The sequence below is a fragment of the Taudactylus pleione genome, unplaced genomic scaffold, assembly GCF_031769625.1.
Source record: "Taudactylus pleione unplaced genomic scaffold, aTauple2 ptg000181l, whole genome shotgun sequence".
Lineage (NCBI taxonomy): Eukaryota > Metazoa > Chordata > Amphibia > Anura > Myobatrachidae > Taudactylus > Taudactylus pleione.
The window spans coordinates 821,919-848,275 of NW_028284583.1; the positions used below are offsets into that span (position 1 = coordinate 821,919).

Genomic DNA, 26,357 nt, shown 5'->3' on the forward strand with positions numbered 1-26,357 from the left:
TACCCTGTGCTGTGTAGCACTGCACCTCTGCTCAATCCAGCCCTTTTCCTCTCCTCTTCTGTCTGTTTGCACAGCAACTCAGCCTCAGCTCCTCAGCTGCCAGTAATGGTGGAGGGGAGCCGCCCCTTTCCTACCCTGACTGCGCCATGGATACATACTTATACCTGTTAGAAGGCTTATCTTTTGCACCTGTTACTGAGCAGGCAAAAATACCTGCTGCCGTGGAATCGGTATGATTTATGGTTGGAATCCCGACAGCAGCTGCCCGACATAGGTGAAAATTCTGATCGTCCCTAAGGTAAGTATAGACTAACCTAATTCCCCCCCCTAACCCTCCCTTAGGGGTGCCTAACCCTAACCTCCCCGCCAGTGCCTAACCCTACTCCCCCCTCTAAGTGCCTAAACCTAACCCCCCCCCCCCCCCGAGGGGGTGCCTAGCCCTCCCTCCCCCTAGCCTAACCCTAACCTCCCGGGGGGGATGCCTAACCCTAAGTAACCCCCCGGGAGCCCTAAACCTAACCCCCCCCCCCCCTACCCCGCGGCTGTTTCCCGGCGGCGGTAAAGTGATAGGCGTCTAGATTTAGATTAGGTCTGCCGGCTTCCCGGCTGTATACTGCTGATGATGATGGCTTGTCGTAAACCAGACGCAAATGATTTTCATGTGGTTCTACACCTCTGCATATGTGCAGAAATCAACTATTTCTCTTTTTCTACGGCTAATTACACCCATATTGCCAACAACTCTGCAACAGCCCCAAATATATTGTTTTGATTTGCTTAGTAATACTATTACAGGTGTTTGTTCATATATTTCTAATATTAGCAACTACTTGAATATTATTATTTTTTAACTCCTGTGTAGTACTCATATTACTATGTGTCACTATTTCAGATTTTTAGCATTTTTCCAACAGCTTTGTCCGTGAAAAGCCTCAGATGTCCTCTTTAGATAATATAGCAGTGTTTAGGCAGTGAACCAATCCTTTACTTATAGTTCTGTTTGTGCTTTCCAATAGGTCATGCAAGTTGTAAAAGAACAAATCATGAGATCACTCACAAACAAGCCAAGTTCTCTGGACCAGTTCAAAAGTAGACTCCAAAACCTCAGCTATACGGAAATCTTGAAAATACGTCAATCCGAGAGAATGAACCAAGAGGATTTCCAATCCCGACCTATACTGTAAGTATCACATTTCCATAATCTTCATGAACTGTAGAGCATGAGCAATTTATTTACTGGTTACAGCCTAACAGAATGGAATAAACATCTTATTTATTAGAAACAATGCCCTTTTTTGCCAGATGCAGGGTACCACGATAAAATATGAAGTCCTTTCCCCAGTAGGCAAATGAGACATATAGCGATGTTTCACTATATAAAAAGTATTTTTTTATTATTTTAGAAATATATATACTCAAATCAAGTCAATCACAATAAAACATAAAAAGGGAGGGAGTCCTTTAGCACTTCCAAACTAAACTAGAAAAAAACATTATCAATCAATTCACTCCCGGTATGGTAAAAAGAAATTGCAGATTTTAGAAAAAAAAGTCCAGATATGGGAAATGTTGGGGAGTCCCTTACACCATCAGGCAGGGGCATCTTAAGAGAGGAGGGGGCCCGTGTGCACTTCCTGTGCAGGGCCCACTCCTCTCTCCATGGTGGCAGGCAGCCAACTGACGTGGCTGGTCAGCCACCCGAGCATTAGTAGATTCCGGGCTCTAGAGTGTGCCCAGAGTCTACTGTGCATGCGGCCAATTTTCCGGCACTGTGTGCATGCGCAGTAGACTCTGGGCACTAGAATGTGCCCGTAGTCTACTACGCATGCGCAGAACACCGGAAAAATGTCCGCGGCGGGCATTTTCCGGTGTTCTGAGCAGCGCTGACACCTGATGCGGGACCACGGATAGGTGAGTTTAAAATAATACGGGTGCAGGGTGTGCGGTGCGGGGCCCCCCTCGACCCGGAGGCCCGTGTACCCCGCACACACTGCACCCATTATAGATACGCCACTGTCATCAGGGCATACGGATGAAGGCATATACAACATATTAAATGCAGGCACAAGTAAACAGGAGGTGGATAAATGGTAAAAGGATTTTTCATGTTAGACACAAGCTAATAAAAAATGATCAATATTCCAAAGAGTACATCCGGTATGTGCCCCTATGAAACAAAGTTTTTACGTTATTCGCTTATTTTTGAAGAAGATACCTAATCTATGGTTAAGCTTCCAAGATAACTTCAGTGGTTAAATTCTACAAAATCTCCTTTATCTCATGTAAGTTCTCTTGCTAGAAATCTTTTGTGTGTTTTGTCAATGCAAGACTTCAGTTCAAAGAGCCACTTTCTAAAGGGTTTGATTGTCTTCCCCACACAGACAAGTGAATGAGGGCATTTCAAAAGACACAAAAAACTCACAGGAACCAGCAATTGAAAAATTATTTTCAGAGACACGTATGTGTGCTAGTTTCTAATGGCCCCTGGTGCGCACTCTTTCTTGATTTGTATACTCAATATCTGAATTTTTTGCGCTCTTATTCAATAAATGTTACTTTTATTCTTCTAATAATAATAATGGATAGCAAGAGTCCTATTCAATACACAGAATTAGAGGGATTAGATTATACATTTGATGTCATCATCAGAGATAAATCTATCACTGAATTTCCTTTCCCTTTTTCTTCATGTACAGAACATAAGAGAGTTTATAAAGTTACAGTTACGAGATATCCAAGTCAATGCTTTCATTATACAAATACAAAACTGAACCTGTCAACTATACAGATGTCTAGGTGTGATATCTCTATCTTAGCTGGGATGGCTGCTGCACTATATGCTGTTGTTTTATCATCTCTATTTTACCTAAGGAATGATGTAAGCAAGTATATAGAATAAATCTCTGCACAAATCAGAACTCTAATTAGCATATTACAATTAAGCAGAAAGTCCCTAATGACATAATGTATTTATATTAAATTTAGAAATGGCGTTACAAAATCACAGGGAATTCAGAAGTTATATTTGGTTGGTCTAATACTAAGAGACCAGGGATGCCTAGAGGGGGTGGGGTGGGTGGATACGGATTACCTGGGCCCCAGCGGCTTAGCCGTATCCCCTCTGGCAATGGAACTAACCAGATGTCTCCTTGGCCCTGTAAGGAACATAGGATATTGCTTTACATATGGAATGGAATCTTGGTTTAAGCAGTTATCTAAAAGAATAGTTGAACATGTTTACATTTTCTCATTTAAATTTACAACAAATAATTTGCATCCACTAATAGTATGTATTCTAAAGTGCAGATTGAATTAGGCGCTGAAGCCACTGGAACGGGTGCCGATGGCTTCCGCAAGTTAGCTGCAGAAGGTGCATTCTGCTCCACAGTCTGTAGTGCTGCAAACAGAATCTGCCTACCATAACGTGCAGAAAAATAAGCTGCTTGAAACTGTATTTTTGTCTTTCAATGCCTTTATATGTTTAGTTCCAGTAATATTTTTATTTATAATATAGGATCAGGAATGTCAGAAGAGGTTCTCCCTTTATAATGCAGAACCCTATCTTTGTAGTCACATGTCACATCTTGTTTCCTTTTACAATACGTGCATGTGTTTCCAATTAACTAACTTTCTTTTTCAACTTATTTAATGAATTCAGGTATCTTAATGCTTTTTGCAATCATCCATCACTAGAATTGTGTGATTATAAATTGTGTGACTAACGTGTCATGTCATGCTGTTTTTTTCATCACTGCATAGGGAGCTGAAAGAGAAGATCCAACCGGAAATCTTAGAACTCATAAAACAGCAGAGACTTAACCGGCTTGTTGAAGGAACATGCTTTAGAAAACTGAACAGCAGAAGACGGCAAGGTATGCTACCTACATCCCTCATAACAATTGTATAATAAATGTGTTTTGATATATGTCATCCATCAAGATTTCCATAAAGAATTATAACTACAGTAGAACTTCTTCAATCTGTTAGTTCATAAAAAAAGACCTTTTGAAAGAAAATTATAGTGTTTGCCACATTATATGCTTTGATTTCAACAATACAGAGCTAGCATTTAATTTGTGAAACATTGTATTCTATTTTGAAGCACAAAGATAAGTTAGTTGCCTAAAGCTGGGTACACACTAAACGACGTGTCTACCCAGCGATGTGACACACAACCCGGCTGCATAGGGGCTGACATATTGGGCGGTCCGTACACACTGGGCAATCCGGTGTCCGATCATCATGAAATGGGGTCGTTAGCCGCAACGCCTGACTTTACTGCATGTACAAAAGATCAGGCGATGCGGCTGACGACCCCACGGGAGTGCACACTACACGATGTACTAACAATTTGTCATTCCAAGTCATCGAAATCAGCCAAATCGTTAACAATATTGTGCAGTGTGTACCCAGCTTTAATCTGTAATCTCCTAATATGGTGGTGTTGTTGCATTTACTATAATGTAACAAAATGTTAATGCACAATATATATCTGGAATTTGATCCATTACTTTGCATAATTAATTGTCCTATTTTGTGTTCAACATGAAACTGAAATTCAGCCTCATGAAGCATTGGTATAGTCTTAAAACTGAGATGCTCACTTGTATCATATCTTAATATTTACTTCATACCCTTTTTACTCGCTTTTTTCCCTAATTAGATTGTTAGCTTCTCATGGCACTCCACTTTTTATATTTATGTATTTTTGTGCACCATATATTAAATTATGTGTGTACTTGATCTTTATGGAGCCACAGCCTGCATGTCTTGTGAAATTAATTAGTACACTGTACATACAGTATATCCTCACCCTTACAAATATTAAGCTACAGGTAAAGTGTTTTTACACATTCAGATGATATACTGGGTTACTTCAAATATCTTACTTGTCAACATTAAGAGTTTTTATTTCTTCTAATAAAGGAGAAAAGGCAGCCTATCAGATCCAGCAGGTTCTTGATGAGGATGAGACAACCCATTTAAACACCATTTTAAATAGAGCTTTCAGATATCTAATTATTTCTGGATGTGTTGGCTTTGGCGGCCCAGTACATTGTATAAAAGAAGCAGTACATGTGGGATATTGCGTTTTTGGATCAAATAATTCTTGTTAATAAGTGTGCACCTAATAATGTCTACTCTTTACAAAAAGCAGAAACTAAAGAATTTTTCCAGATTGTTAAAACATAAATTGTAAATTATTTGTTTATATCTGACCTCAATAATTTCTCACTAAGGGGTCTATTAATTCCGAGAAAAATATCCCCTGTAATAATAAAGGACTTGCAGCGAGTTCAATACAAGTATTGGAGGCATGCCTCCTACAGGGCCGTAGCTAGGGTACTGCGGCCGGTGCCATCGCACAGGGCACCACAGGTCAGGGGGCACTGTTTGGGCCTGTCAAATTTCTGTTTATTATCATTCTCACTTATAACTTCCTCTTATTTCATCCCCAGCATCTCCTGGCCTTTCCTATCTCTTCCCTGGCCCTTACCCATGAGGCCATTCCCCTTTTTTGGGTGCATCATGTCCCTTTGAAATATGAGGGGGGCGCCAATGCTCTTTCTGGCACAGGGCACCAAAAAGTCTAGCTACGGCTCTGGCCTCCTATATTTAATTTTCACTTCCGAAAAGCTTCTTTTTTTGCGGAGATACAGCTTTTCGGAATAAGGGGACTTTTCTCCTGCTGCTTGGACTATTCGCAGCCTGCCTTGAAGCTGCGCATGTGCAGTTTGAAGACAGCCTGCGAAGAGACAGTGAAGTAGCAGAAACGAAGACTGGAGAGTCCAGCCCCCCTCCCGTTTCCCAGTCAATCCCGCTACCTGTCCCCTGACTCCCACCCCCGCCACAGAGCTGCAGCTGCCGTGGGAGTCTGTGACCCCCACTGAGAACGAGCAGTCCCACAGCGCCAGATCCCCGCCGCTGCTGCTATGCCCTCTCCTTTGGCCCCGGCTCATAGAATAACTGCCCGGGGATCTGGGATGGAGCTTCATTAAGGTAAGAATACACAGCAGGGAGGGATCTTTTCCGATTCCTCTGCTGCATCGGGTGCTGTACAGGATGGCATACAGTATCACTGTCAAGTTCAGAAAAAATGCTTTTTTGGAACTTCATGAATTACATAATTTCCACATTCCCATACTATAGTATGGGGACTGTTGAAATTATCAGGGGACAATTGTAACCAGGAGATATTAGTGACATGAATGATTAGTTACCCTGACACTACTTTTGTAGAAATTAAGTTATGATAAATAGACCCCTAAAGGGCCAGAGATCATAAGAGTTCATATATTATTTAAATTCCCCCTGTCCTCTACAAATCTGTCTGAGCAGGACCTCAGGATACTAGTCAATACTCACAGTTAACAGTCTTTAGTTTCCATTCTTTCCATTCCATATTTTGTAAAAGTCAGTATATAGTATTTAAAGTTTAAATGAATGTTATCTCAACATAGAAATGTATTTATAATATGCTGACAAATGTATTTACCAATCCAAATCACTATTATTAAACATTCTATATGAAATATGTTAAAAGGGTGAGTATTATAGAGTTGTTAATGTTTTATAACATGACATAATCTTTTCTAACTAAATTGCATTTCTACGGGAATACTGTACATTAATTTATTAACATGCTGTTTAAACTCTCATATACTCAATTATAAACTGCACAGTATACAGTTTTCAGATTAAATATGAACAGACCTGTATCTAGTAGATTATGACCAATAAATAAGCACATTTTGATTTTTCAAAGTGTGCGTGTTATGCAGTTTCCCCTGAGTCCACTTTAAATACAGGAAAAACTTGAAACGTGAAAGAATTTGTGTAGTGGAATTTTTTTTTACTTGTAAACCACTTTACAATGATCTGTTATACTCTATTAAGAAATATATTTATTGTAATTTGCTGTTGTAGTAGACTCTTAACTCTTGAGTTCTTGCTAGACAACTTTTGTAGTATGATCATCAGTGGCAATACTATAATGAGTGCATGGTGTGCAGAATACACGGGTCCCTGTTTCTGGGGGCCCCACACTGCACAGTTTGCAACCATTTTAGTATACTTACCTCTCCAGAGCCCTGTATCATCACTATCCACATCACCATGAAAATAGCACTGATACCATGTTCCTAGAGGTTTGTGCATGCGCAGTAGAGAAATCAACGGGAATATGGCTCTATAGTCTACTCACAAGTGCACCACGGAAGCTTATGTATTTGACATTAAATTAATTACCTTGTGATTTAATTGAACACAGTAGCATATATAATAAATATATATATATAATACAGTGGTTCCCAAACTGTGCGCCGTGGCACCCTAGGGTGCCTCGGGACACTTGCAGGGGTGCCTCAGGATGGTGGTCCAGCACCAAATCAAATCATTTATGGTAAATGTAATGTAAATATGTAAACTAAGAGAAGTGCAAATCTGTCCACCACCACATATCTGAGCCTAATGATGACAGGTAAGCACAATTTACTTCACTCTACTATACACAGTATATATATATATATATATATATATACACAGATAGATGTATGTATGTATATATATATATATATATATATATATATACACACACACACATATATGTATGTATGTATATTTGGAGTTCGGGTTTTCAAGGGTGCACAAGCCCAGCTGCAAGTCATTACTGAAGATGGGATGAGGTTAAAACTTTCATTCAGCCAGTGATCTGAGCACTGATGCTGAATAGCAGCCAGCGAGTAGGCCAGAGTGTGATTAGTGCCAGGGGCCAACTTAATAGCTGTGCTGGGAAGCATGGCAGGAGGTGGCTGCATTCCATGGCAGTAGACAGACCTCTAGAGACTTTGGCGCTGGGTTATTTGAGTACACCTGTTTATTTAATGTCTAGGTCTGTTATTCCAGGCTGCTATGTGTATTTGCTAAATAACAGTGTCTGCTTCCATTAAAAGACACTGGTACACCATGTGTCCTTATTTCGCCGACCCTGTCACAATAAATATATATATATATATATATATATATATATACATACAGTATATATGATAATCACACAGGCTCTGCACTTCAGGAAATGTTTGCTCCAAAGTATTGTAATCATTTGGCAATCCGGCCAACTGCGTCAAAGTCTCCCCTTCTGCCGAGTCCCTACATGACTGACAAAAACATGAGAATTGCTCTGCCACTAGGTATCACACAGATACAGATGTGTCCCCATACATCTTACTTACTTGCATATTAAACAGCCCTTCTAGTCACGCCATGCCGCGGTGTGACTCGTTAGCGCCGAACTTCTTTTCGTGCAACTTTTTACCTTCAAATGTGTCTTTTTTGCAAAGTTTTGTGAATAGGATGCACAAGCAGCCTCTGCTGATTAAAATTCTATGCCCCATGCCTATGTTCTGTGGGTGTATCTGCATGCAAAATGCTACATTACAGTGTCACACCTGCAGTCGCACACGAAATATAGGCATTCTGAATATCATTTTAGTCAGCAGAAGCTGCTTAAAATGCACACAACTTTGTGAATAAGACAAGTTTGGAGGTAAAAAGTCACCTGAAAAGACGTTTGGCTCTCACACCTTATGTTTAACACAAAGTGTAGCGCACGGAGGTAAGATGTATGAGGACACATCTGTACATTTCTGTCCTCATGCTGCATGGAAAAATTCAGAAGAATTGTTGATGCCAGCAGGGCCGGCGTGATAAACTCAGCTGTCCCTGCACCGCAGGGAGGCGCCAGGCTGGAGAGGCGCCGCCACTTTCTCCATTTTCCAGGCGCCCGCTGAGATTTTGTTACCAGCAGGCACATGGCAGCTTCCTCCCTGCAGCTACAGGCTGAAGCTCACTTCTGAGCTCCACTTTCTGGCTCCCACAGTGGGTGTAGGGAGAGACGTTAGCTGTCGGATGGTGGCAGGCAAGGGAGCAGGGATTCAGGTAAGTACAGTGTTGTGTGAGTGTGTCTGTGTGTCTTTGTGTTCTACTGTGGGCATTGTATAAGGGGCACTACTACTGTGGGCATTGTATAAGGGGCACTACTACTGTAAGCATTGTATAAGGGGCACTACTGTGGGCATTGCATAAGGGGCACTACTACTGTGGGCATTGCATGTAAGGGGCACTGCTACTGTGGGCATTGCATGTAAGGGGAACCACTACTGTGGATATTATGTGTATAAGGGGCAGTACTTATGGGCATTGTGTATAAGGTGCCCTTTTCTGGGCATTGTGTATATGGGTCACTACTGTGTGTCTTAACGTGAATAAGGGACACTACTATGGGGTGTAATGTGAATCAAGAGCACTATGCGTGGTGTAATGTGAATAAGATTGTACTACTATGTGGCGTCATTTGAAGTAGGGGTACTATTGTGTGGCCACGCCTCTTTCTTTTAAGACCTCGCCTCTTTTTCCAAAGGCGGGTGCTGTCCTTTTATACAAAAAATGGGTGGGAGCAATTCTGTAGTTTGCAGGGGACGCCAAACACCCTTGCAACGCCCCTGGTTGCCAGTTTAAGTCCTGAGAAGATGTAAGAGGGAGGCATAACATTGAATGATCACATGTGACCCCCTGCAATGTAAAACTGGTCTTTGTTATAATTGAATTCAATCGCTCATTAAAATCGCCTAGTGGATGTGCACCTTAATTGTTATACTCTTTTTTTTTTTTTTTTTTCTTTTTTTTTTTTTTATTTCTTAATGAACGGAAAATCATTATGCAAGATTAACTGACACTTTCTCTTAGATGGTGGCATTCTTAAATAATTATAAATTGGTACTATGAGCTTAAACACAAAATAGTATTTAAAATAAATTATGGAAGACAGTCTTTTGTATCAAAAGACCAAAGACCAAGTTGGAATACAAAAAAAAAAGATTTGTCTTTTATGTCTTGTATTGCTGGCTGTAGTATATTTTATAATTACTATATGGAGCCTTTTGCAGGAGGCAAAACAGACTATATAATTCAGTATTCAGTACAGTCTGTGTTGTTGATTCTGTAATTTTACAGTCACTGTGTCCCTGTCACAGCAGCCTATTTGCTCTATGGGGGTTATCCAATTAGCCGCGATAACCCGTTTTTTCTCTGAAAAGTTTTCACCGGTGAAAACTTTTCTCCAAAAATGGTTATCCTATTAGCCACGGTTTTTTCAAATGCAAAAAAGTGTTATAGGATTTATCACAACTTTCTTTTCACCACCTCTGAGCAGGTGATAAGTTGCGCAAAACCCTTAGTTTGGGCTGAAAATGTCTGGACTTGCAGAACCACTGGGACACCTCCTTAATGACTAATTAGGCTAAAACAATTTTTTAATTAGTTTCATTTGGCCAATAATGACGTCATTACTGGGGTGAAAAATTAAAAAGTGTTGGAAAATGGGTTTAAAGTCGTGGGACAGGTATATGGGGGCTGTATGGATGGGACAGGTGTTTTAAACATTGCAGGTGCAAGTGACAGGTGTATTTTAAAACATTTTAAGAAATGCCCTATAATGACACAAAAATATACAGTACTTACACCAGTGGAGTCACAAGGGAGGTGCGGGCTGCCGAGGGGTGACACCAGGGTGCTGGCTCCCCCTCAGTGACAGGAGATGGGTGCTGCACTGTAGCATTAACTGCAGCACTCCTGTCACAGTGAGGGAGCTGGCACTCCACACCTCTGGCACCCCCCTCCACCCCAGTGATGATACCCATGGGCACGGGCCGGAGTTCGGGCTGTGAGGCCATGCCCTCGTCCGTGAGGCCACATCCCCTTATCATCAGCGCACGGCTGTGCTGCGTGCATGGCATCCCTCCCTGCACTGGGTGTCACAGCGGGGAGGAACGCTACCAATTTACACCCAGTGGCGTAACTACTGAGCCCGCAGCCCCGCGGTGGCTTGGAGGCGCCGGGTAGCTTGGGGGCGACAGGGGCAGTGGTTACTCCACTGCAACTGTGAGCTAAGGGAGCCACCGATCACTTCAGAGGTCAGCGTTCCCAGTAATGCAGTGCGCGGGTGACGTCATGACCTGGGGAACCTGCGCGGCCGCATCTGCTGGATCTATTTAGATCCAGTCAGTGTGGCAGCAGGAGAGAGAGCCCGGATGACAGCGAGCGGAGTCAGGTAAGTACAAGGGGGGAGGGAGAAGCCACAACAACAGGGGGCACCACTTGAGGGGCACAACTACAGTGGGCACTACTAAAAGGGGCACAACTACAGAGGGCACTACTAGAAGGGGCACAACTACAGAGGGCACTACTTGAAGGGGCACAATTACAGAGGGCACTACTTGAAGGGGCACAATTACAGGGGGCACAACTACAGGGGGCACTACTAAAAGGGGCACAACTACAGGGGGCACTATTAAAATGGGCACAACTACAGGGGCACTACTAAAAGGGACACTACTAGAATAGGCACTACAGGGGGCACTACTTGAAGGGGCACAACTACAGGGGGCACTGCATATGGGCACAACTACAGGGGGCACTACTTTATTGGGCACAATTACAGGGGGGCCTGCATAATGGGCACTACTACAGGGGGCATTGCATAAGGGGCACTATTACAGGGAGCATTGCATAAGGGTCACTAGTATAGGGGGCATTGTATTTTAGGGCACAACTACAGGGGGCACTGTATAAGGGGCACTAACTTGATACACGCAGTTTACAGGTTATAAACTATGTTCCCAATAATCTGGTTCTACACGGACATAAAAACTGTGCAACCTGTCTTGAGCTGAGGTGACAGACTGGCAGGAGCAGAGAGGAGGGTTGGTGAAGTAGATCTGTCAGGGTGGGATGTAATGGGCATTACTGTTTGGCATGATGTGTATTTGGCATTACTGTGTGCACAATGTGCTATTAGGGGCATTACTGTGTGGCATAATGTGTAAGGGGCATTACAGTGTGGCATAATGTGAAATAGGGGCATTACAGCATGGGATAAATTTGTTATAAGGGCATTACTGTATGTCATTATGTGTTATACGTGGCATTATTGTGTGGCATGTGTAAGGGGCATTGCTGTGTGGCATAATGTGTTGTAAGGGGCATTCCGGTGTGGCATAATGTGTTGTAAGGGGCATTCCGGTGTGGCACACTGTGTTATAAGTGACATTACTTAGTGTGTCATAATGTGTAAGGCACATTACTGTATCATGTAACCACACACCTTAAACGTTGTTTTTGGATGTGTTTGATCTTTGGCCGAGGAGGGGGGGAGGGGAGGGGGTGCCTGAAACTTTTTTAGCATGGGGGAGCAAAATTTATAGTTACGCCACTGTTTACACCCATTTTAAATCACCCTCTAAATTAGTTACCACATTTATACTGGGGAAAAAATATTGCTTTATATCATTTTTACACTGTTAGAGAAAAATACACATAACAGCCATTGGACACAATTTAATAATCCCAAACCCTTGGATTATGGCAACTAAAACACTTCTATACCATTAGTTTACCTGATTTCCTAATTTTCATCTGTACTTATCGCCTGTCACCCATGGAAGAATTATAGTGCAAATTGGTTATCTCTGGCTTTGCAATAGGATAGCACGACAAACAGGAACACGCAAACATGCGATAAGTGGCAAATTCAGGAGATAGGTGCAAAAAGTTAGGTGCGGAGAAAACGTATCGTTATAACAGCTACTTGGATACCTCTCTATGGCCCGTATTAAATTTGGAGCAAAAAGTCCGTGGCCGGACGTTTGGCCGTCATCGGAGGTTTTGCCGTCAAAGTTATAGCATGCGTCCCCGCTTTTCCCCTATTCAGTTCCAAATTGGCGAAAAACGGGACCCGGCAAAAACGAAATCGGCGAACAGTCCTGTCATTTTTGGAGAAATCAGCCTGACACCCCCCAAAAGATGCTCTGACATGGGGGATTACTATGGGTACCCCCCAGATAGCCCTGCAAAAGGTATGTGGGGTCTTTAAACGGTCTCAATAGGTACTGTTTTGCGTTTTTAAGGTGGTGGTGAAGAATAGCATTTAGGAGGGGTTTTTTTGGCAAAATAAGTAGTCCCATCGAATTTGGGTGCTAGCATATTTTAAAGTTACTAATATGACGTTTTAAAAAACTTGAAAAATCCACCTGCTGCAGCTACTCGCAATAAAAAAATACACCTGGGGCATACTTGGTGACCCCCCTGAGTCTATTTCACTAGTTTAAAGTTTGTCCCCCAACTTTGTTTTTTTTTCTCCCCCAAAATGAAAGTACTTTTTTTGTGGGTCTCCTAAGGTACTTTTTAAAAAAATGTTGAAACAGATTACCTTTAGGGAACTGTCCAAGAGGTGCGGGGTGGTTTTGGGAAGACTGCACCTCAAAACCTCAATTCTGCACTTTCTCGCCACCTATTATTTCTGTCTGTCTATGCTCTGTACCTATATATGCTCTTTATCTCTCTATTTATTGTCTCAGGGGATGGTCACAATGGGAACTGGTCTGTGTAGGAGTGATCCAAAAGTGCAAACATCAAAACCTTGGTGCCACTGGTGGATTCACACTTGAGCAGAGGTAGTCCTCATTTACCTCCCCTCCTTGGCGGTATTTAGTCAATGATCATATAGTAATTTCATATACTTCCCTAAGAAAATGTGTCTGGTTTGTCAGTCTTTTTGTTTGTATATGCCAAGCGGATGGAGGATATATGTTGGACCATACGTTCAAGGAATGTGTGAGTGGTTTTGCCCACATACATCAACCCACATTGGCAATTAGAAACAAAATTACCTGGTCCATTTGGCAGGACAAGAGACAATGTTTCAAATGAATATATGGCCAACTGTGTGGGTGACAAAAGAATTGCTCAGTGATGATGGCCCTAGAAGTCATACAGCTTAGATCTTTTACGTTAGTAACCCTTGTCATGACTAGGGCTGTGTGCGTCCAGTGCCAACGAGCCTTACCTGTTCGGACGTTCTGAATGCAGGAGTCAGTTTGTGTCACTTTAGGCAGGGTTGCACCATGACATGGGAGTTGCCATCTTGGGTTTCATGAGGTGACTCATTTCAGCCAATCCAGCCAGAGCATTATCAGGAATCCTAGCAACCATGCCTTTGGTGTTTAAGGGCTGCTGAGCAGTTCTTTCTTTACCAGTGCAACGTTAATCCCAGTGCAAGCTGGGTACTAGTTCTCTGTGCTCCCTTGCTGTTACCTGTTCCTTTATGTTCTCCTGGATTATTTTACATAAGCGCTACAGTGTCCCCACCCAATGTCTCGGAAGCTGCTGGGCACAGAGTTGTCCAGGCTCAGGAAATATGTGATATAGATTAAGAGTTTTGTGTCCAGTGCTAACCTTATATGCCTATGAGTGTATAATCAAGTATGTTGTTTTTTAGATGTAAATGAAACAAATTGTATTAAAAATGGATGTTTAATATATAAATGAATAAAGGAGGAGTCACATTGCTCCTGACGAGAAATAAATGTCCACAGGCTACAATAATGTTCTGTTGTTGATAATGGCTCTAAGTGGGTGAGGTAAGAGGGCTCCAATAGTGTGTCTGTGTCTCCCTATGGCCAGGTTGGGTGCTCGTCCATAGTGTGTAGGGGACGGCCCAGAATGTTAGTGCGATACGGAAAGGGACACCCTAAAAGTGTCTCCTTAGGTTACCTGCAACCCTATTATAAGAACAGACTAAGTGCCTACGTTTCCCTTTTACCACTGAAATGTGACAACCCGAGTAGATTCGGTAGTGAATGGTAACTGGTCCCCAGTGAGTGATTCTGAATAGGGGATGTGTCCTGTGTCCAGTGAGTGTAGGGTGTAGGTTACCTGTTCCTAGCTACTATCCACAGACCCTGCTTGCTCCAGACTCCAGCTGTACTCTTGTCAGACCTCTGTGAGACAGCAGTGCTTCTCCAGGCTACCACCCCTAGGGGGGCTCTTGCTGACATCCGAACAGTCTGCGCTTCTCCCCAGTCAGCCAGTTACCAGTCTGCAAAACTCAGCATATCTGTCGGGTTACCTCCGTCTGGGCTACCACCTACCAGCGGGCCACTCATGAATCATACCCCTCTGAAACCTGCATCCTTCCAGTACCAGCAATCTGCCCTGAAGACCTCCTAGCTCCACTCCAAGTCCAAGTCCTAATCCTCCCGGCTAGCAAAGCACCAATCTTCTTGATTCTTGGTATGGAGTTGAAAGCAACCTTCAGGTATGTATATGTTTTAGATAGTTGTTTCTTGATCTCAGAATAATATGCTTCAAAATCCTGAAGGACCACCACTTCCCTTTTTCTGTTGTTCTTATAACCACTGTGGTGTTTCTCTTTGAATAACTTAGGCCCCATCTCTCCTCCAAACTTAAGTTATCAAAATGTTGTTTGTTCTGCTTTTGCCCTTCCTTCAGCTCAGTATCGAGAAGTCTGAGGAATGTTTTCAAACTAGCATTGCTGGAAGGAAGATCAAAATGCCCAGGTTCCTTGAATATGCTATGTGTTTGACCTTCACGGTCATTCAATCCTTTACCAAAAAATTCACTTAACCTGAGCTTACTGCCCATTTTATAGTGGTCTATGGACCGCTCAAAAGAATCAAAATTGCAAGTTGGGATAAAACTCAAGCTCTTAGACAGCATGGAGTGTTCATCTTGAGTCAGTATGTGTCTAGAGAGGTTGAAAATCAACTCCTTGGTGTGCACCTCTTGCCTCTTGGTCATCCTCTGTTGCCCACCCCACCATCTCGTTTGCAGTCTACTACTCCTGTGCTTGGACCTGCTCTCTGTGACCAATCCCTAAATAAATTATGAGGTGGTGGTAGGTTCTCAGTTGACTCTAATTCAGAGGAAGACTGGGTTGAGTATGTGTCAAATCATTTGAATCTCTGTCGTCTAGACCTTTGTCCTTGATTATATTGCATGTTATGTTATTGCCGTTACCTGGCAACCACCTGTAGATGTTATGTTTCTGATACTCCTGTTGTACAGTGTCCAATTTTTTTCCTCTTAAAGGAGACTAAATCCGTCCTGTATTTCTCAATTTGGGCTTGTATCTTATCCAACCACCCCTCAGATTTGTCATCTGTCAGTTTTGGCAAATAGTAAGCGTTAAATGTACACAAATCATTCCAGACTTTTTAAGTTCAGTACCGACCACCTCAATCATAAGCAGTATGAGGTCCAGAGAACATGTATTTAGGACCCCACACCACTTGCTACAAAACAGTTTTTGGGTTCTTGAACCACATTCTTGAAGAAGTGTGATACAAAATGCGTTGGATGTTTCCTGTCTGTAGCCTACTATTGCCCACATTGGACATTTCACCACGACTGGAGCTCTCACTGTTGTTTTGACATACACTCCATCTCTTCCTCTTGGGACTTGTTTATATTAGGCAACATTTGTTACTATTTAGATGTATGGGGTTTTAATGCTTCTTTACTACAAAATATATATTTTAAAAATATTACACTGTTATTTTGTGGTGTTGTTGGTGCTGGGATCTATTGCAGACCTGTTGCAACAGCTTATACTGTTGGAGTTTGCTTATATGACATTGCTGTAATGCTGTTGATTCCATTGCTGCAATGACTACAACTCATTTGGAGCAAAAATCAGATAACCTGACCCAGCTGAACATAGTGGATCCGAGTCAGGCTCAGGTATTCCCACCTGCCTCGGAATCCACAATGAGGCAAAAAGTCATCCTCCCACTGTTGGATTCTCGCAGGTTTTGGATTGTATTCAAGTCCTTTCCCATGGTGATCGGCACCATTTCCTTGCTGACTGTTGGGCTGTGTTCCGTCCCGGGGGGCATGTGTCCAATATATAGGTAGGTGTGCAGGGGTGTGCTTGATCCATGGGACTGTGTTGCCCATCCAGGAGTGTGCTGTGCTCCATCCAGGGGGCTGTGTTGTCCAATCCAGGGGTGTGCTGTGCTCTGTCCAGGGGGCTGTGTTGCCCATCCAGGGGTGTGCTGTGCTCTATCCAGGGGGCTGTGTTGCCCATCCAGGGGTGTGCTGTGCTCTGTCCAGGGGGCTGTGATGCCCATCCAGGGGTGTGCTGTGCTCTGTCCAGGGGGCTGTGCTTTCCAATCCAGAGTGTGCTGTGCTGTCCATCAAGGGGTGTGCTGTCCAGGGTTGGGCTGTCCAACCAGGGGTGTGCTGTCCGTCCATGGGCTGTAAAAATAAGTAAAAAAATAAAATAAATGAAATAAGTAAAAAAAAAGTTAAAAAATAGATTTTTTTTGTGCTGCTCCCCAGTGTGTCCATACAAGCACTGTGACATTGCAGTCCATACCCCCCCCCCCCAGTGTATCCATACAAGCACTGTGACGCTGCTGGCCGTACCACAGTGTAATATTCATACACGTATTGTGATGCTGTAGGTCATACCACAGTGTAATATTCATACAAGTATTGTGACACTGATGACCGTTCAACAGTGTAACATTCATACATGTATTTGTGACGCTGTAGGTCATACTGCAGTGTAATATTTATACAAGTATTGTGACGCTGTAGGTTATATGACAGTATAATATCATACAAGTAGTGCGACGCTGCCAACCGAACCGCAGTGTAATGTTCATAAAAGTATTGTAACGCTGTAGGTCGTACCGCAGTGTAATCATACACATATTGTTACGCTGTAGGTCATACCGCAGTGTAATATTCATACAAGTATTGTGATGCTGTAGTTCGTACCCCAGTGCATTCACATAAGCGGAGTTACTCCGCAGTGTTCTACGACAGTATAATATCATGCAAGTATTGTGATGCTGTAGGTCATACCGCAGTGTAATTTTCATACAAATATTGTGACGACGTAGGTCATACCGCAGTGTAATTTTCATACAAATATTGTGACGTTGTATGTCATACCGCAGTGTAATATTCATACAAGTAATGTGATTTGTGACACTGCCATCCGTACCGCAGTGTAATATTCATGCACGTATTGTGACGCTGTAGGTCATACCGCAGTGTCATTTTCATACAAGTATTGTGATGCTGTCGGCCGTACTGCAATGTAATCATACAAGTATTGTGAAGCTGTAGGTCATACCGCAGTGTAATATTCATACAAGTATTGTGATGCTGTACGTTGTATCCCAGTGAATTCACATAAGAGGTGTGACTCCGCAGTGTCATTTGTGAACAAAGTTTAAATAAAGTTAAAGTTTAATTAAAAAATATTGGTACATTGTGGTGTGTACTGTACCCCACTTTGTTCGTGCTAGTTTATATGGAGAATGATCAGTTGAGAGGAGAGCAGGAACCACATACTATTGCTGGAGCTGCTGCCACCAGTCATGACTATACTAGTCTGTCAACCTCATCTACTAATGCCGATACCCAAGGGCATAGTGGGCTTAAGTCAGGGCATCTAAGAACCAATCTATCACAGTGGTAAAGAAAAAAAACATCAAAGGGAAAATTATCTGCAGATAGACATAAAATTGGCAATATGCTATTCACCACAGGAAGTGGCAAGGCAAGGCTAAGGCCTTGGCCTTTATTTATGACTGGTGGTTCTGTCTCTTATGATGATGTTAGCTCTTCTTGTAGAAGTTTCAAAAAAATGTAAATCGTTAAGGTAGAGGAACCAACTGTGTGCTCAAAAACATCACATTGCCTGAGGAAAGTCTAAGTGTGTCCTCGTGTACCATGTATGAGCCTGACCTTTCCAATACTGTACTCGAAGAGGAGCCTCCTTCCACCATTTGTGCGCCCTCTGCAAATGTGGGGATGAGCAGCAAAAGTCAACATGCTGACATAAAAATCGAGGATTCTATGTCAGATTTTATTCTAAACAATTGACTGTTAAACAACCCTTTGATAGAGGAAGCAAGTATGACAGCTTTCACCCAGTTGCACAGCTGATCACTAACGCCATGACAGCTGTGCTAGTATTAGATGGTGGAATAATAGAAATTGGAATACTAGAAATTGAGGATGATAGTGTGGAGGAAGTGCAAAAATATGGAGGGGGATATTTGTGTCCTATCTGATGCTAATGAGGATGTTTATGATGAGGAGGTTTGTGTAAATAAGTCACCAGTGGAAACAGTTCTTGCTCGCGATAAAAAGAAAGCCATTGTCATGCCAGGGCATAATACCAGAAAAGCCACGTCTTGGGTGTGGAATTATTTTAACCCAAATCCTGACAACATTTGTGAAGCCATCTGCACCATTTGTGAAGCCATCTGCACCATTTGTGAAGCCATCTGCACCACTTGTGAAGCCAAAGTTAGTAGAAGTAGGGACGTTAACCATCTAGGCACCTCTTTTCTGATACGTCATTTGCAGCGAGTTCATGCAATTTATTTAACAAAATTATAATAATTTGTAAATTAATAACAAGCAGTCCGGTATCAGCTACTAGGAGTTTGGACCAGCACATGCAATCTCCACCGCCAACACCCTCATCATCAACCTCCTCCTTAATAATTGGAGGCAGTCCATCCAAAAAAAGTTTTGTGTGGGCCCAAACAAACCAATCACATCAGCCACAAAAGTGTCAGTCCTTGGGGCATATTCAATTGGGCATGAGGTTTAGCGAGGTAAAAAACCTTGCGTCCAATTTTGGATTACCGCAGGCATGCGCTCTCCCTATACCCGCGGTATCCAATTACAAAAAGGTGCGGGGTTTTAGAGCTAGAAACCCCACGCCGCATAAAAGGAAAAAAAAATATATACTCACCTGCCCAGTGGTCTCCGGTGATCTCTGTGGCTCTCGTTGGCCTCCCCTCCATCTTGTTACTGGGGTGGGGGCTGCTGGGAGGCTACGAGATGTAGTTCTCCCAGCACCCGTTACAGGTGGGGGGTACACCCACGGGGGTCACACACACTAGGGGGTTCCTCATACACACACTCACTCATTCACACTCACAAGCACTCACACACACTGACTCACCGCTGCAGGAGACTGGGTCCGACACTGAAGGAAGAAGACACCGCTTCACAAGCTGATTAATTGAGCTAATTAGAAACTTTCAATTGCTTAATTAATTTTCTGGGAGGGTGCCACCGGGGTCCCAGAGCATTTACCGACCATTTTTAATAATTATGGATTTTAGGAAAAATTGGTTGTGCTTTGGAGGTGCTCAATCCTGTCTGCCACTGCTGTGTGGTAATGCTTCATAGATGTCTGATATTTTTTTAAACTGCTGCACGATTGTGCAGCTGCTCTGCCGCTTACTTTAGTCAGCCAGCTCGCCGCAGCCTTTTGCCTACATTGGTGAAAACAATATTTTGAGCTGTAAGGTGGTTAAAATTTAATGGAAATGCCTAAAAATAATTGTTAAGGTTAATAATAGTGTAGGAACAAAAACAAGCCCAAATTGTGTGATTTTAGCTGTTTTTATAATTTAAAAAAAAAAATATCAGTAGGGTGTGCCCAGAGTCTACTGCGCATGTGCAGATCGCCAGGGAAATGGCACGGCCGCATTTTCCCGACGTTTTCCTCACTGCATATGCACAAAAACACCGGAAAAATGACGTGGCGGCGAATTGTGCAGCGCTGAAACAACTCGACGCAGGACCTCGGAGAGGTTTTAGATAATATGAGTGCAGGGTGTACCTGGGGACCCGTGTGCACTGCACACCCATTATACATAGACCCCTGGTGGTTTTGCAAAACCAAATACAGATCCAAAACACGTAGGAGATACAGATCCAAAACCAGCAAAAATGCTCCGGTGCACATCTCAATTTTAAGAATTCTAAAAGCACACACAATATATGAGAGCTACTACCATTTATAAGGGTTTGGTTTGTGTGTGTGTGTATGTATATATTTATTTTTTTCTTTTGATATATTACTAATTAATTTCACATAATGCTTGTGACACTTGAATGCAGAATACTTGGAATAGCTAATAAAAAGAGCAGCAGTTGAAAATGGTATTTTCTTTATAGCTCTGGCTTTATACATAAGCACAACAGTTGACATGTAACTAAAAAAGTTATATACTGTAATCATTTTTAGAAAACTTTTTTTCCTCTGAATCCAGTTATCTCATTATTTTTCTCTGGCATGGTACAGTAAATGCCATTAATTTTGCATCTTTCCTCGCCCACTGCCCATATTCGGATTTTCTCGTTAATACAATGCACTTGAAATAATCATCTGCAAATGTTGAAGATGAGAATAGAAGGCAATGGATTTTCAAAGTCTACATCACAGAATTAGAATTTATCTTCCACTTTTTCTTTTCTTTTATGGAGGCACAGAATGAAAGAAATTTGAAACATGAGTTTCAGACTGTGACACGACAAATCCAAGATCTCTAGGAGTTTTTTTTTCTACAAGGACGTTTGTCTTTAATTAGAATTGGGTTGTTACATTGGTGCTGACTGACAGGCATTCTGCAAGAGAGCAGATGAGAAAAACAAAAACCACATAAACTGCAAACATCCACCAGAAAAGAAGCATTATATAGCGCCAAATTGATATGTCACTCATGTCAATACTTGTATTCCCTTGTGCACTGTAACATATAAGATCCAGAATGGAATATATAGACACACATGGTGAGATTGCTTGTAGGCTGTGTCACTAGTGTATACACATGACTGCTTTCATGAAGTCTTAGAAAGCTTTGAAATTATGATTGGTTGCAATTGGCTTTTTTCTTGAAAGGTAGTCATGGGATAGCTTGGCGTGTTATGTTTTTCATTAAAGGACCATTTAATATGAAACAAGTCATGTATAGATTTTTCAATAATGTGTATTATTTTTGAATGTAGAACAAAGTATAGTAACTCATTGCCACCAATCAGGAATTTGCTTTCACTGACTAATATCATTTAAACAAATTTTGACTGTTCTCTTGGACCCGGCATGCCTTTCTCCACCACGGCAATGAGCTGCCAGTGGCTGCTCATTGCTTAAGCAAGTAGGGTAAAAACAGCAACAGAGTAGGTTCAGAAGGGGAATTTGCTAGTATAGAAATCATAGAGCAGGGGGTAGCTAATGTACAAAACAGACAAGAACCTAGAGTTTGTGTGTAAAACAGACCCTAGTCACATGGCCTCCAATGTCAAGACTTGAATTTAAAGAAAACATATCTGTTGACTGCTGCTAAACATACTGTATGCAGGTGCGTATCCATTAGCAGATAGTGGAACGACAGTACGATTGCAACATTGCAATCGTACAGTCGTTCCTCTTCCCTTGCAGTGCCTACACTGAACGATATGTCAATCAGTGTAGGCACCCTCCCTCATTCCAGAACATGGTCAATCTGTCGTTATCGGCAGATTGACCGGCATGTTCAGGTGATGATTGATGTCGAAAACAACCAGCGGGAGCGCGCATTGCTGGTCGTTTCTGACATTTTCATGCCCTATTCATGCATGATTAATGAGCGATTACACGAGTACGATGTCGTAATCATGCAATCGCTCAATAATATCTGCTAGTGGATACGTGGCTTGATACATATCCCCAATCTGAACAAAAGAAAGACCACGAGTGCTAGAATATCTGGTTTGATTACTAAAGGGGCCTATCCATTAGCAGATGTTTTTCTGAACGATGAAAGACAAAAGAGATCTATTGAAAATTCCGGTGGCTGTGCTGAAACATATCTGTCATGTGATTGACAGATTTTTGTAAAAGACGAACGATCGCATGATTCAGGGAGTGAATTTTTTTTTCTCCAGTGCTTTGTAGCTGCTGTTAATATCGTTTGTCATTTACCACATATAAACTGCCAGATATTTCTAATATCTGGCAGCAATATGCGATAATTGACCAACATGTTGGAGAGACGAAAGATAAATTTATCGGCCGTGGGAGTGCGCATCTGTCATCGTTCAGGGCCTATCCATTAGCAGATAAATTGAACGACTGAACGATATATCATTCAGTCGTTCAATTTATCTGCTAATGGATAGGCCCCTTTAGATTTGTGTGCAATATTACATTTTATTACATTGACAATGCAAACAAATCCTCGATTGTAAAGAGACCGTAAGCTCATACATGACTTGCCCAATAGGGAGGTGTATAAGATCCAAAGCAGATCTAACCAGGTTATGCAATCCACAAAAGGATGTAGAAAATGTTGTGTCGGCTGCTACTGTATATACTATCATACTTGTCTACTTTTGAAAAAGCATTTAAGAGAGATTGTGAAAGTAGCACCTATGAGCGTTGCGGTAAAGTGGACGTGTACTGCTACATCTGAGAGGTGTGTCATAAAATTGGCTTACATCCAAATGTAAATGAGCCCCAAAGCAGTTAAGTAAGATGTACAGTACACGTTGATAAAAACACATTAATACTTTTCAGGGCTTGCTCATGTAATGTGTGTTGTAAGTGGTTCCATATAAGTGGCATGAGAAACCTTATTTGGAAATGCATTTATTTTTTTTGTAATTTAACAGCTTCATAATGGGGGTAAGGTGCAATCTGGGAGATTACTACTATTTCCGGGAGTCTCTCTGACAATCATGGAGAGTTGACAAGTATGATACTATTATGTGTACAATTTGCAATTCTGATGGTAAATGAAATGAAAGAGTTCAGGAACATAGGGCCTCGCAAGCTGGTCGATGGTGCCCTAGTGCGCATGCGCACGATGGAGGGAGCTCTGTCGTGCGCATGTCGTGCGCATGCGCGAGACCCAGATAGCGACAGCCAAGCTGTCGCTCCGGGTCTCACACCAAAGGGGGCGTGCTGTCGATGTTGAGTGACAGCACGCCCCCTTTGGTGGGCGTGCCGGGGGCGTGGCTGCCAGATGGAGGCGTTCCCATGGGAACGCCTACCGTCTGGGTCCGGCCCCACTGACATCACTAGTGATGTCAGTGGGAGTGATTTTAGCTCTGATAGAGCCAAAATCACTCCAGGGCTTGCGGTCACCGAGACCCTACCGCAGGGTCTCGTCACAAGCCCGATGGTCTTGACCATCGTGACCATCATCATGGACGCTCGCATAAGCTGTGGGTGGTAACCCACAGTTATGCGAGCGTCCAGAAGGACGCTCCAAAAAAAAAAAAAAACGCCCTGATTCAGAGCGGGCGCTCGTTCAGAGCGTCCGGCTCTGAATCAGGCCCATAGTGCAATGTAGTCACTGTCAGAGATAACTGGAAGAAAGAGAAATGTTATGTCTCCAGTGTAATGGCTAGTGTGTAGGACATCCAATCTGGAGGGTAGCATTTGGCAATGATTTCATAATTGTGCTGGATAGAAAACTGTTAATACAGTTCTCCTATATGATAATTTTAGCAAGTGCCAAAAATTGTACATGTAATGTTCATCTCTTTCCCTATAAGCATGTGGCAGGGAGCTTTGTAGATCTTTTGCCAACGCTTCCAAATGTAGAGATGGGGAGCAAACATAACATAGTTCTAAAAAAAAAAAACATAAGCTAAAAAGGCAATCATATTACTGCAGGATTTCAGTGTGATCTATACTGTGTATCCTTAATTATAGTATCATTTACAGTGAAATATCATGATTATTTTTTTACTCTTTTAATAGCATAAATAATTGAATATCCTTTGTTGTGCCCTTGTGACTCTTTTAAAAACATGACTAATCACAAAATATCTATTACTTTGCCTTTTCTCCAGCACATTTAGCTTTCACCCGTGTGCCTGATGGGTAAACACTATAGTCGTACCTGCCAAGCAAGCAATCTGTTGGCCCATAACTTCTGTTTACTGTTTTTTCTATATCCCACAGTGATTATATTGGATTCTAAACATGTTTTTTAAATTGCTGAAAAGAAAAAGACAAAATTCCAAACCTCTTGTTTTGCAAAACAGCTCAGGGACCAGCATAGTGGTTACTGCTGTTGTGTATCATTATACAGATTTTTTGTTTATGTAGTCCCCAGCTCTAGGAAAAGCTATAAGTACATTGCAATCATATAACAGACAATTTTCTACCAGATTGATACTAAAGGTGTCACGGTACTGGTATTCTTTAGATCTGGCATGGGGTCCAGGCTATTACTTGAGGAGTGCAAGGAATGGGGAGGTTTCAAAATACCATGACTCATACTGTAGGTAATGCAGGTACTGGCAGGCTAGAGACACTAGGAATCACGGACCGGAGCAATGCAAGGATACTAGAAATGGAACAGGAACCCAAGCCACCGGGCAGCCTCTCACCTAATGGTCCAAGGACCAGTCAGGCCAGGGAACTAGTCCAGAACATAAACTCAAAACAGTATAGTACTGACAGTCTGGACCTGGGAACCAACCCAGGAATCAGAGTCTTATGTAACCAGGGAAGAACTAATGAAGCTATATCCCTGGTACAGCTCTGACGCAAGACCTGGACTATAACCATAACCTGGAGCTCAGGATAGAGAGACACTTCAGGCACACACAGTACTGAACACCTTGATGCTAAAAGACTGTGACCCGATCATGCCCTCCAGACCTGGAACCCCAGTGCTGACTTTCAGTCCAAGACAAGAGCACACAGTACAGAATAACCAAAATAGTCACCTAGGTTATGCAATAACTCACTATAGCCACAGAGTGTAGTGATACTTGCAACACAGTCCAGATGATGCCTGAACAACGCAGAGTGAAATCCACAAAGGTGATAAAATGTATGACATTTTACAACAGCAGATGGTATGCACCGCAAGTACACTGGCAGAACTGGAGTTGGAAGCGGTCTGTGTGCAGCGTGGGAGCCGCAGCATTGATAGATGGTACACAGCAGTAGATGGAATGCAGACAACAGCAAGCGGTCTGTGTGCGGCGAGGAAGCCACGTCACTGAGATGGTATACAGCGGCGATCAGGGGCAGAACTATGGGAGACAATGGAGGCGCCTGCCGCCGGGCTCCAGCTCTGAAGGGGCACCTCCTCCATTGTCCACAACATATTCACCCCACTTAGAGCTGTAACTATGGGCCTGATTCAGACCCACTCGCGAGCGCACTGCACTCGCAAGCGGGTCGATGGTCCCCCACTGTGCATGTGCGAGACCCGGCCAGCGATGGGCGCTCCGTCGCTACGGGTCTCGCACCAAAGCGGGGCAGCTGTCCATTGTGATTGACAGCTTGCCCCGTTTTGGAGGCGGGCAGGAGGGGTGGCTGGCCAAACAGAGGTGTTCCGGAAGGGATGCCTGCCATTTTGGGGCGGCCCCACAAGTAATGTCAGTGGTGAGCTTCCGGCTCTATTAGAACCGAAAGCTCACTGGGGCTTGCGGGAGCGAGACCCTACCACAAGGGTCTCGTCGCAAGCCCCGATGGTCGTGACCACCGCGCCCATCACCTGGCCGCTCGCTAAAGCTGTGGGTGGTCACCCACAGCTTAGCGAGCGGCCAGTAGGCCGTCTTTTAAAAAAAAAAAAACAGGGATGCCCTGATTTAGAGCGAGCGCTCTCAAAGAGCGTCCGGCTCTGAATCAGGCCCTATGTACCCGGAGTGTACCGTCACGGCCGCCCAAT

The 26,357-nt window shown here is 42.9% G+C and overlaps 1 protein-coding gene across 8 annotated transcripts in view; it reads left to right on the plus strand.

The window, feature by feature from the left end:
* Window positions 1-26,357, plus strand: part of ELMO1 (engulfment and cell motility 1) — a 487,164-nt gene that overhangs the window by 431,724 nt on the left and 29,083 nt on the right. For all 8 annotated transcript variants that reach the window (XM_088476019.1, XM_088476020.1, XM_088476017.1 and 5 more), the window contains 2 exons: window positions 1,017-1,180; window positions 3,760-3,872. In XM_088476019.1, the coding sequence (XP_088332145.1) occupies window positions 1,017-1,180; window positions 3,760-3,872 (277 nt within the window). The remainder of the gene's footprint in view (window positions 1-1,016; window positions 1,181-3,759; window positions 3,873-26,357) is intronic.